The sequence below is a fragment of the Manis pentadactyla genome, chromosome X (assembly GCF_030020395.1).
Source record: "Manis pentadactyla isolate mManPen7 chromosome X, mManPen7.hap1, whole genome shotgun sequence".
Lineage (NCBI taxonomy): Eukaryota > Metazoa > Chordata > Mammalia > Pholidota > Manidae > Manis > Manis pentadactyla.
Window position 1 is genome coordinate 26,671,877 of NC_080038.1, and position 12,576 is coordinate 26,684,452.

A 12,576-nucleotide genomic window follows, 5' to 3' on the forward strand; every position below is an offset into this window, starting at 1 on the left:
ACCCCAGATGTGTAAGACTTACCGCCACTATTGCATCTACCTGCCTTACCTTTACTACCTCTGTCACCATTGTGTGCTACCTCCAGTGCTAAATTTCAGAAAGTGTACTTGTCATCATCTGTACAGGGGATTAATCCCTCCTGCCCCCTGCACCTTCCTGCCTCAATAAGCATGTCCTCTTTCCTCCAAGTCCTAACCATATCTTTTAATAGGTTCTTCCCACCCCCATATACCCCCTGCCAAAAGAAACGTGTCCACCCTTCTGTCTACAATATAACAAGCCCTACAATCAGTACACTGACATTTTGGTCCAGAGAAGAAAGCAAGGAAAACAGGTCATGTAAAATTTTCAAAAGTTCCCACTAATTCTGATAGTGGGAATCTTATTACACCCTGCAACCTTGTCTTAGGAGGCCACGGTTTTTGTCTACAATCTCACAATAAATATTTTAGAAAAAACTCACCCACAAAGTTCCTCTTCCAACAACTAAAAATGCAAGGACATTTTCAACCTTCCCTCAAGATTATATGTACATCAATATTTATTTACCCACTGAATGGAATGTGAGAAATAGTATTCTGTTTAAAAAGGATTCAGTGAAACAAAAATCTACCATTGTTTTCAAACTTCTGGTCTATTTTATTCCTTCATCCATATAGCTTAACAATTTAATTATTGATATTTTCCAACTATCCAGACCAAGATTAATACTCAAAATGCAAACAAATTGATTTGCATTTTGAAAGCACATATTCAAAATAGTAAGGGTAATGTAATAGAGAAGTTATACTGTTGGATGCAACAGGTTCTTGTAGCAAATACATATGGCGACCCTCAATTCAATCTTCCTGATTAAATATTTACAGAGTGGATGAAGAAACACAGATGTCGTCACAAACCATGGTGACTTTTAAAGACAATGACTGGAAGACTGTATAAATTTTCTCTAGTAAGAATGGGGAATGTTGACACTCTGAGATCACATTAATTTATATGGCAATAGAAGCCCACTCTCAGCTTCCAAACTTATGCCATTACGTAAGGTCTTGCACAGTGCCTGGCACATACTAGACACATGAAAAATATTTCTTGAATGGATAATTGGTATCAATTATCAAACGTAAGAAGACAATACAGAAACACAATTTCCCAATCAGAAATATAAAAATTAAGGTTATACAAATGTGAAATTCCATTTAATCTGTTCCTGTTGAAACAATCTACTAATCTTATGTGAATCATTTTTTAGTCATAAATCAGAATGTCATCATTTTACCTTTTGTCAGCAAGATGGCTAGCACTCTCCTGCTTCAGGGCCTTTCCGTTTGCTTCCCTTTGCCACAGCTATCTGCACGGCTTGCTTATTCCCTTCATTCAGGGCTCTCCTTAAATACTACCTCACCAGAAAGGAGTACCTTAACTCACCACATACATATAATAAGACACATAATGTTTGCTCTCTAAATCTATTCCCTGCTTTTTCACCATTTAATGCCGTCTAATATGATATACATATTTTTTAACTGTCTGCCTCCTCGTAGTAACAATGAGAACTCAGTAAGAGCGGCAGTTAGTCTGTTTCATTCACTGATATTTGCCAGTTACCCGAAACAGTGCTGGGAACATAGTAGACAAGAATTGTTAATTAGATGGATGAACAGATGATTACACTTAATTTTCTGATTGTCATTATTTATCTTGTGAAAAAGCTTTGTTCCAAAAAAATGTTACTCTCTACTCTCATTGCTAAGAATTCTAACAATTTGCCGTTCTTGTTTATAATTTAAACTATAAGTGTCACATGCTTTTTATATCTATATATACTATTGGAACAAGGAGTGTCCACGTTTTAACTACACATTTCTTACAATAAAAACTGCCATGGCTAGCTGTGTCCATTTGAACTCAACTCAATTACTGTATGTTAATAACTGATGCTTATTAGACCAATAATTAATTTTCAATAGCTTCACATTGTCTCTACTGTATATTCTTTCATGAGATTTTTGCTATTTCATTAATCACCCATGGGAAATGATATCAACATTTGAGGATTTAATGAGATATTACCAGCACCGTTTTTGGAGTTTGTAAGAAAATAGTTAAAATATTTGGCCCACCACAGATGATAGAAAAATAGGGACATAAGATACTGAAGGCAGTGGTCTACAAAGCAGGAGTATGAATTTAAACTATTTTATAATTGTTTCAACTAAATCAGTGCTCCTGAAATTTTAATGTGCTTAGGAATCACCTGGTATCTTGTTAAATTGCTGATTCTGATTCTACAGATCAGGGAAAGGACAGAGATACTGCATTTTTAACAAGTTCTCAGGTGATGTTGTCGCTGCTGTTGTTCCTTGAACCACCTTGCTCTGCAAGGAATTCTCATTTTAACATTATTGGAAGAATAAAAAAGTGAACTAAAGAAACTGAGATTATGTGTTGTTAAAATGTTCAGGGCAACAAATTCATCTGACAGATCGGAAGTACCTAAAGAAATCAATACAATTGTCTATCCATTCATTCATCTATTTAACACATGCAGTATGTTAGTCACTTCATTTGGTTTTTCGAGAAAACCCACCCATTTGTTCACCTACTTTGCTCTATTCACTCAAATGAGCCAGACAGGATAAGCCAGATTTGTTAGATATATTTTTCTCTCCAAAGTGTTGACGGTGATTCACAGTTATTTCCCATGTTATGGCTTATATTTTCATAGAGATACTATTCATATCTGTCCTCCTGCTGATGGAAACCAGAACCTAACTTTACTTGCCCTCTTGACTGACTGGCTTTCACTGTGTTCCCTCACTATCACATAAGCTTTAGTTTCCCCTACATGTCCTAACCACAATGATCAGACAAGCTGATGGAACAAGCTGTGCTTATCTTTATGACGCCTTGTAGAAATGTCAGTAAATCTCTTTTGCTCTCTGCAGGTTGCATGTTTCAATCAAATTAATTAGTTTTCATAGAGAAGAAAATCTTCTGTTGTCCCTATGCTAGTTGTCTTCTTGTACTTCCACAGTTGGAAGTCTTGCCTTTTTCTGTTCTTCCCCCTCACCTCCCACCGCCCGAAGGGTATTCTGCCACATGAAATCAAACCAAACAAAAATAATAACACCTACTCTTCTTGAGGTTTCTGACCCGAGCATATCAACAGACATTGTCTTGTTTTAATTATTTTAATTATGCAATCAGTAGCATTGACTTCTTTCATTTCAATCTCTTAAATACTGTTAAAGATTTGTAACAGACCAATAAATATGAGCATATTTGTGCCAAAGCAGTTTGTGGCTAGAGATAGCCTAACAAACTTGTTTATTAGTTTTCACTTCATCATTAAATCATGCCCATGAAGATATCAGAATTGGACAGGAAAGAATAAGGAAAGAATCAGATGAGAATGGAGTAAAAAGACGAAGAAAGATGGCAGAAGCACCTATATATTTACTCATTTTTTTTACTGGAATTCCATTTAAGCACATTTTTTAAATGTTTCTCTTGTAAAATTCTAACTTCTCCTGTAATTTTAATCACCCTTACCATGTTTCCTTACCCCTACAGAAACACCCACAAGCACATCCTTTTCGGGGGGAAAAAAGAGTGGGGCAATTAGAACCAGCTGGAGCAAAAAGAGTGAAAAATAGATATGGCAAAGTTATATAGTATGGTTTAAATAATTAACCCACGGCCAGTCATCTTATTTATAATGATGATCATTCTTTAAATTTGTAATAATTTTTCACTCACAAACTACTTCTCATACTTGATCTCAGCCAATAACTTTTATGGGTGTGCCAGATACACAAGACTGCTGCAGTTTCATAAATCAGTAACTGATGATCTTAAGAGGGTAAACATGGCTATCCATATTCACATAAAAAGGTCTCAGAGAAAGTGAGAATTTATCACTTAGGCATATTACAGTAGATTTACAGTAAAGTGGAATTAAGAACACTTTGTTACCTTTATATTTTTAAAATTTGTTTTGTTTGATAATTGTTAATGGTTTGTGGGATACATAGTATTTCCTAGCTGCAACCTGTATAAAGGTACCATCTACATGTATGAGGCAAGGATATTTATTTCAAAAGCAAAAAGCACCTTGACTGTTAAGAAGGCAAAAAGGAAACTAAAATAAGTGCAGCAGGAATGGTTTATAAATTAACTACTGGGGTAGGACAATAGAATATACTCATGCATTAGCACAACTACCACCTGGCATAAGACACTAGCATCTCTTCCTGAGCTATTTCATTGACCTTAGAACTGTCCTCTCTTCTTCCAAAGGCATAACTGGTATTTTCTTTACCTGCCTCTCTGCTGGCTAAAACCTTCTGATGGCTTTTTCTTGCACTTAATACTGGAACTCAAAGCCCTTCTCCTTTACCCCAAATGAAACAGCTTTATATAATGAGACCCCCTACCTATATTTCAACCCCATCTCCTACCTCAGCCATCTAATCTTCCCTCTTGCAGCTCTCCCCTCATGCTGTCCTTTTGGTTCCTTTAATAAGCCAAACTTTCCCTATTTTATGGTTTTGACACTGGCCATTCCCCTGCCTGAAATGTTCTTCCTCCTGATCTACAAAATGGTAGTTCCTTCTTGCTATTCAAATTTCAATTTAAATGGTGCCACTGCACAAATATTCCTGGCTCACAAGACTAGCATAGCCTGTCAAACACTTTCCTCCACCACAAATGTTACCTTTTATCTTTTCAAAAAACTTACTCCTATATGATATTTTTCTTATGTTCTTTCTTACTAGATGCCAGCCTCTCTAGACCTTCATGAAATCTAGGACCTTACCTCTGGTGATCATTACTGTGTCCTCAGTGCCTTGAAATGTATCTAATTACCTCAAGGCAATCCATTAATATTTGTCAATATTTATGTGTGATTATATATATATATATATATATAATGTCATATATATAAGTATATTTAGCAATATCTACATATATCACAATCAATATATATCAAATATAATTGATTATTGCTGGTAGATAATACAATTGTCAAGTATAATTATTCATATATTTTAGTTATAAGCTTATCTGTATTCCCAGCTACCTTAGAAATCTTTGTTGTAAAACAGCAACTTAAAAATTCTAGATGGTTTTGGTTTTATCTCATATACCAAGACAAACCTTAATTATCATTCCTCTCATCACTAAATCTATGCTTAGGCAGGGAAGATGGCTTCCAACCAGGTCTATCCAGACCCTGTCTTTGGGAGAGAGAGATGGGAAATGTGGGCTAATCCATTTTTGATTGCTAACAATTTACTATGCCTTCCTATTCTGAAGTAATCATGTTTACAAACAATAGGTGATGCTGCAAATTGAAGCTAATAATCAACATGGCCAAGATAATAGAAACTGAACAGGTAACAATTTATTAAAGCATTAAACAAAACTTAGAATTATTATTTTTTAAATGCTAACAACTGCCTATTGTCACAGTCAGCTTGTTAGTCCCTCCAAAAGAATCTATCAAAAATCAGGTTTGGCATAGTTTGCATAATGGCTTAACTCATTTGGAATTTTATAGGTTTTATGCATAAATACACACAAAGTTAGTGAACATGGTATGGAAGACAGACTGTCATTGGCAGACTCAAGAGATGTCTGAATTAGCTTTGTTGAAATAATACTTTGTGTATGTGAATTTCAACAAATTGTCCAGAAAAGACCATGTGCTACAAGCAATTCCATATTAGTGTCTCATTTTTAAAACTCGGTTTGAACAAAAGCTATGCCAGCTAAAAGGCTACCCTTTGCCTTTGTCTTGCCAATGGGTTTCTGCCCCAGGCAAGTTCGCTATGGATTCACTGTGACCAAAGAAACTGACAGCAAACATTTTTGGGGTGAAAGGGTTATACCCAGGTTTACTTCTGGGTGGCACATCAGTCACTAGAATCCCATTCACTCAGAGCAAGTCTGCAGGCAGCAAGCCAGTCTCTGCCTCGGGGCCCCTCTGTCTGCACAGCCATCCTCTGTGCCTCTCTGCACAGTTCCCACACAGCCGTCCTCTGGGCCTCTGTCCTCAGTGCTGCCACCACTCCAGCCTCTACTCTGCTCTCCTGCAGCCTTGTAGCCCTGCCACCGTGTTGTGCCAGAGCACTGGGTGGAGCTCTTTTTATAGAGTCAAATTGCCCACAGGTGTGCAGTGAGCTAGTCAACCAGGGCCAGGTAAGGATCCTGGCCACAGAAACTCTCATTTTATCCACACTCCACCCCTCCAGGATTCTCTCCTCTCAATCTATGTGCCCTCAGTCCTCTGCAATGGTCCCTGTGCAAGGAAGCTCCAACATTGTTCTCCAGCCTCTCCAGCAAAAAGTCTTTCGGAAACACAGGCCAGACTCGTGGCTCCGTCTCTGGTCTCTGCCTCTTTGGTCTTAATGGCTGGAACTGCTGCTCTGGTTTCAGTTGTTGCCATAGCTCCAGTAAGATCCTACTTGGCTTCCCGTCTAATTTCCTTCCATCGACTCTTGCCCGTATCAAATCAACCCACATCTGGGTCCTCGTAACCCTCACCAGGCCCTGTAAATTTTTCGTGTGAGTAACAGGTCTTATTTCTTTCTGGATTTTCATTGCTTCTGCCTCTCCTAAGTCTGCTACTGTACATATCACCTCCCTTATGGGTTGCCCTAAGTGAGGGAAAAGAATGGCCACTAGAGACCCAAAGAGGGATGTAGGAGCCGTTTGAACTACAGTATTTCTTATCCCAGTAGTGAAAATCTCTTCATCTGGGTTATAATTCTCTGGACTATAGATGGCATTTCTTATGCCTAGCTCTCGTAGCACCTATTGGAGCTCAGCCTATGTCTGCCATCTAACAGGAGATGATGGCAGATCACCCGGATTGGGCCACACAGCACAAAGTGCAGCCATAAGCTAATCGAGGAGGGAGTGACTCCCTGGGGTCTGATGTGCATTTTGTAATCGCTGCCTCAAGGCGGGCTGCACTGTCAGGGAAGCAAGCTTTCCCATCTCTGATCCCGACAGAGCAGTTCCATCCACCCCTAAGTCCCACAGACAAAGGAGCCAAGTTCATATTGACTGGGAGGGCTTCTGCCTAAACCGGGAGCCCAAATCCACCAGCTCAGCCTGAGTATAGGGGCGGAGCATAGAGTGCTCCACGACCTGGGGAGGGGGCTGCTCCTCTCCTTGGGGAACTTTCAGCTGCTGGGTCTTTATTTTCTCTACAACCACTGGGCGTGCTTTCAATACAGGAGGCGCCAGTGCCTCCGGCACCATCCCTTCATCCTGCTCCAGCTTCTCCATTTTCGGGGCTGATGGCACCTTTCTCTCCCCTCCCCCGAGTGCCTCCTCTGCTACAGCCTTTACCTTTTCCACTGTGCCTCGCAGCAATGCTTCCTCAGTCTTCAGCATCTCTCATTCACCTCAGTGCTTCATAGCTATTGTTCTTCTGCCACCTCCACCTGTGCTCCCTCATGAGTTCGTCCTTTTACTTGATGGCCTCTTCCTCCTTCAGAACACCTGGCAGCGCTGCCGTCTAGTCTCCAAGGGCACCTTGCTGCCGGGGTTCTCAAGCTGCCTCCTCCCGCATCAATACCATTTCCCTCCTCAAGACATCCACAGAAGTCTGCAGCTGGCGTTCTCCTGCCACCTCTTGCAACAATGCCACTTCCCTCCTCAGGGAATCTACTGAAGTTTGCAGCTTGCACTCTTGCGCCGCCATTTCTTGGTCTCCTCTGTAGACCTTTTTAAGACTGTGAGAAGCAGCCAACCCACAGTCCCCGCTGCCTCCCGGGCACTCTGCTTCTCAAAGGATCTGCTTACTATACCAAGGGCCACCCCTACTGCCTCAGGTGTCACCTCCACTTGCCTCCAGTCCTGGGGTGGGGCCCAGTCCTCTAGGAGGCAAGCCACCTCAGACCACATACCCATTGGGGGACAATCCACTGTTTCCCCACTCACAGGGGCAGCCCGCTGAAGCACCCCTCCCATAAGGGCAACAAGTCTTTTCCCTTGGTCAACAGTGAACTCTGCTGGCTTTCACCAATTGTCTTGCCAATGGGTTTCAGCCCCGGGCAAGTTCGCTATGGATTCAGTGTGACCAAAGAAATTGACAGCAAAACATTCTTGGGGTGAAAGGGTTATACCCAACTTTATTTCCAGGTGGCAGGTCAGTCACTAGAATCCCATTCACTCAGAGCGAGTCTGCAGGCAGCAAGCTAGTCTCTGCCTCGGGGCCCCTCTGTCCACACAGCCGTCTTCCAGGCCTCTCTGCACAGTCGTCCCACACAGCTGTCCTCCAGGCCTCTCTGCACAGTCGTCCTGCATAGCCATCCTCTGGGCCTCTGTCCTCAGCGCTGCCACCACTCCAGCCTCTGCTCTGCTCTCCTGCAACCTTGCAGCCCTGCCACCATGTCATGCCCAGAGCACTGGGTGGAGCTCTTTATATAGAGTCAACAGCCATGTATTGCCCACAGGTGTGCAGTGAGCTAGTCAACCAGGGCCAGGTGAGAATCCTGGCCACAGGAACTCTCATTTTATCCACAGCCTTCTTGAAAATCATTCTAAAATCTTAAGCACAAACCAAAGTTCCCAAATCTTTCCTAAGGACAAACTTTTTTTTGACGTCAATCATATTTAAGTAGTGACACTGCCATTTTAGGTTTCCCATCCTCCAGTGGGATGGGGATAAGAAAATTAGACATATGCACACACATGTATCTGCGTGTGTGTGTATAGTACACTGTCACCCATCACCTAAATGCTAGATATCCCTTCAACAAGGGTTTTTCCAATTAACTTTTTAAAAATGTTATAATTATGGATTAAAAATATGGGATTTTAATTTTAGGTTAAATCCACCTTTTCTTGCAACTCGGTCTCAAAATGCAATTAATTTATTGATTAGTATGACTAATTAATTGCACACTGTTAGTCATATTGAAAAAAGTGAGTGAGGGACTCTGCAGGTATTTGCATCCAAAAGAGGATGGAAAAATGGAAAACAGGAGGGAAAAGACAGTGATGCCACAAGGGAAAAGCAGTAACATGGGAGGCTGGATTTTAAAGACTTCTGAAAGTTGTCTGAGGTTGTTTCATTTAAATTGCATGGATCGGTACAAATTGTGAAAATTGAAACCTGAAGAATATTGACATATGACCACAGCTAGGAGACTCTGTTATCTTATGATTTGTGATGACAAATGGGTAGAGGAAATTAGTTGACTCTTGGGCATGGGTGGGGGGCAAACTCAATAGAGATAATATGGCTATTATAATTCTCACCTCTAGGATTAGTTGGAATCATCAAAATGATCAGAATAGGGTGTAACATCAATATGCACAGACTAGTATCTCCTGGTTAGGAATGCCAATATTTGTGAAAATCCTATCTTATATATGACTTATTTATTCTTGCAAAAGACATGAGCTTAAAAATGTGTCTTGTCCCCTCCCTACTGTCACACTATAATTTAGTACTGGAATAGCAATCCTCCCAGCATATCTAATGAGTTTCTTTGGTCCTATTTCAAGGCTTTTAATCTTCATAAATAATAGCTAAGTAAACTTAAGGCGCTTGGACAATTTTTTTAGCTTAATGTATTCAAATCCACAGTTGGCACTTCATTTCTTTTCATTTAAAAATAAATCTATCTTGTCTTGATAGGCTCTACATGAATACACACACCTAACAATATAAATCAAAGCAACACATTTAGAATGATAAGATCCACTTGCTAACTTATAAGAAATATGCCATTTTCAGAAATGTATCCAAAATTTTTTGATTAAGTCAATATATATTCTTAAAATAATTCACCACCATAGAGTACATGCATAGGGATTTCCAAACACAGATGAGAAATCTTTTTTTCACAAGGATTTCCAAAAACATAGGAGAAACTATTTAATATTTCAGAGCTTTTCCTTCAGAAGAGAACTTTCCTGTTCACTGTATCTAATAATTTTATTATTAGGTGATTTTATGTGCATGGTATCCTGTATATACTTCTGTGCCTTCCATATTCACATTTTAATTTTTGGAGAAGACTTAGAAAATAATAATTATGATAACAATTTTGGCAATTTTGAAAGCATAGTTCTGTAGAAAATGGTTCTGTTATCTGACATCTCCATTTTAATTACAAAAGTGAAAACCATAATGTGTAACAGACAAAAATCCAACCAAAATGTTCTCTGAAAAAGTGCTGCATGTTTTAGGAACAAACTGAGAATCTGGACTTAAACAAGAACTGCATCGAAGTAATAGTAGAATTCCAAAACTTGCTATTTTTAGAAATCAAAAACAAAGACTTACTTGCTTTGTTTTTCCATGCTAGCTACCCTGAGGCATTCCCATCTTGAATTTAGGAGATTCATTTGCTCTTGTACTTCAGTTTCTTCATCTTCTGATAATTTTCCTGTTCCAATCAGTTGACTTCCCAGTTGCAGAACATTACCAACCCGCCCCTGATGGGACGTCAAATCCATCATGTACCCCTGACAAGGAAAGAAGATGACAATAGTTGAAACCTTACGTAAATCATTATGGTTCTGAATCTTACTTTTTCACAATTTTAAGTTTGTAGGCCACTTAAAACTATATTCCTAGTAAAAGTATTTCAATTTTTATATAGGAAAACCCAATACTGTTTTTAATATGAATTAAGGAAAGTTATTAGCTTAGGGCACGTTCTGCAGATGCAGAGCCTGAGATAAAAATTTGAGTGCAAGTGATTTATTAAGAAAGAGCTCCCAGGGGAGACCTGCAAGGGAACAATAAAATGATCAGTAAATAGGACAGGAAAGTGGAGGGGACAGAGGCAAAAAGTGTGTCATCTCAGGAAAAGTCTCCCACTGAGGGCAGTCCAGCCTGATGTCACACAGATACTGCAGTGTAAGTCCTATCTCAGCATTGCCTTGACCCACGATAAGGGCGTTGGGCTTTCATTCTCCTGTATGTCATTGTTAAAATCAGACCTCTGCACCCTCATGTATTGGTCCCCAAAGCAGAACTCTAAATGCTCACTTTTGGAATCCGAAGCACATGAACATTTATGTTCCCACCTTAAAGTGAAAACTAAATTAGCAAAGTACAAGGATCTTACAGAGCAATTGAGATAACAAGACAAAGTTGCCATTATGACACACCATGTGCCTTGTTTCATAAACTGATGTTTTGCTTTACCTCATGAGTATGAAACTGTTCTTTCACTTCTTCCACATCATTAGAAATCTCTCCTTGTGCTTGCAATGCATCCTCAGCTGAGAGAAGCCATGAGAGTACTTCTTCTAAAGCTGTTTGGTAACTGTCTAGGTTTACTTCAGTCTCCATCAATGGACTGCCAAATGACTTGTCTTCCGGAGCTTCCAAAAGCTGAACAATAAAAATAAACTGGGTGTTATACAATTAGTATATTTGCAGACTGTTCCAGTACATTAAATGATAAAGCAAATCAAATACCTAAAATGGTAGGCATGTCCACTTGCATTATCAGAGATGTGAAGAGCAGAAACATGTAATAGCGAGCCTACATTTTAACATCCTTACAAATATACACACAAATTCTCAAATGACAGTCAAAATCCTCCCCAAATGAATATTTCATTAATTAGTATAGTCATTTATATCATTCTTCATACTGAATTTTAAATGCTACAAATTTTCATCCATAGGTAAATTTTGAGTTCATATTTTCAATCTTCTACATATACATCTCTGATATTAAGTCAAAATCACCCAACTCTAGTATCTCAAACAGAGTGTAAGTGCCCCGGAGAGACCTATTCACACAGGTCCTCCCCAAGGTCAAGGCAATTTTGGAAGGTCTTAGGGGTTAAAACAAGTTCCATGGTGTGTCCCTTCTCTACACCTCTAAATACTATTAATAATAAATATAAAAGTCAGAATTAGAAGGAGAAAAGTCACAATGTGGCATACTGGGAGTGGGTTCAGGCAGAACCAGCTTCATGGTTGTGCAACCTGGGCAGCTCTACAATTCCTGAGGCTCAGAAGGAACCCACACTTGTTTTACCTGCTTCTTGATACTGTCATCAATTTTTTTTGATCCTATAATTATAGCTGTTTTTTAAATTTTTTAATTGAAGTATAGTTGACATACAATGGTATATTGGTCTCAGGAATATAACATAATGATTCAACAATTATATATATTATGAAATGCTCACCAGTGTAAGTCTAGTTGCCATCTATCACCATACAAAGTTATTACAACATTATTGATTATATTCCCTATGCTGTACATTATATCCCATGGCTATTTGGTAACTGGAGGTTTATACCTCTTAATTCCTTTATCTGTTTTCTGTGCTTCCCAACACCTCCCCTCTCGTTGGTAACCAATAGTTTGTTTCCTCTATGAGTATGTTTCCATTTTGTTTTGTTTGTCAACTTGTTTTGTTTGTAGGTTCCATATACAAGTAAAATCATACAGTTTTTGTATTTCTCTATCTGACTTACTTCACTTGGCATAATACCCGCTAGGTCAAGCCATGTTATCACAAATGACAAGATTTCATTCTTTTTATGGCTGAGTAATATTCCATTGAGTGTACGTACC

The 12,576-nt window shown here is 39.2% G+C and overlaps 1 protein-coding gene across 1 annotated transcript in view; it reads right to left on the bottom strand.

Moving 5' to 3' along the window:
• Nucleotides 1–12,576, bottom strand: part of DMD (dystrophin) — a 2,193,636-nt gene that overhangs the window by 1,553,335 nt on the left and 627,725 nt on the right. The window contains exons 10-11 of the mRNA XM_036917975.2: nt 11,184–11,372; nt 10,314–10,495 (exon numbers count right to left, since the gene is read on the bottom strand). Of these exons, the coding sequence (XP_036773870.2) occupies nt 10,314–10,495; nt 11,184–11,372 (371 nt within the window). The remainder of the gene's footprint in view (nt 1–10,313; nt 10,496–11,183; nt 11,373–12,576) is intronic.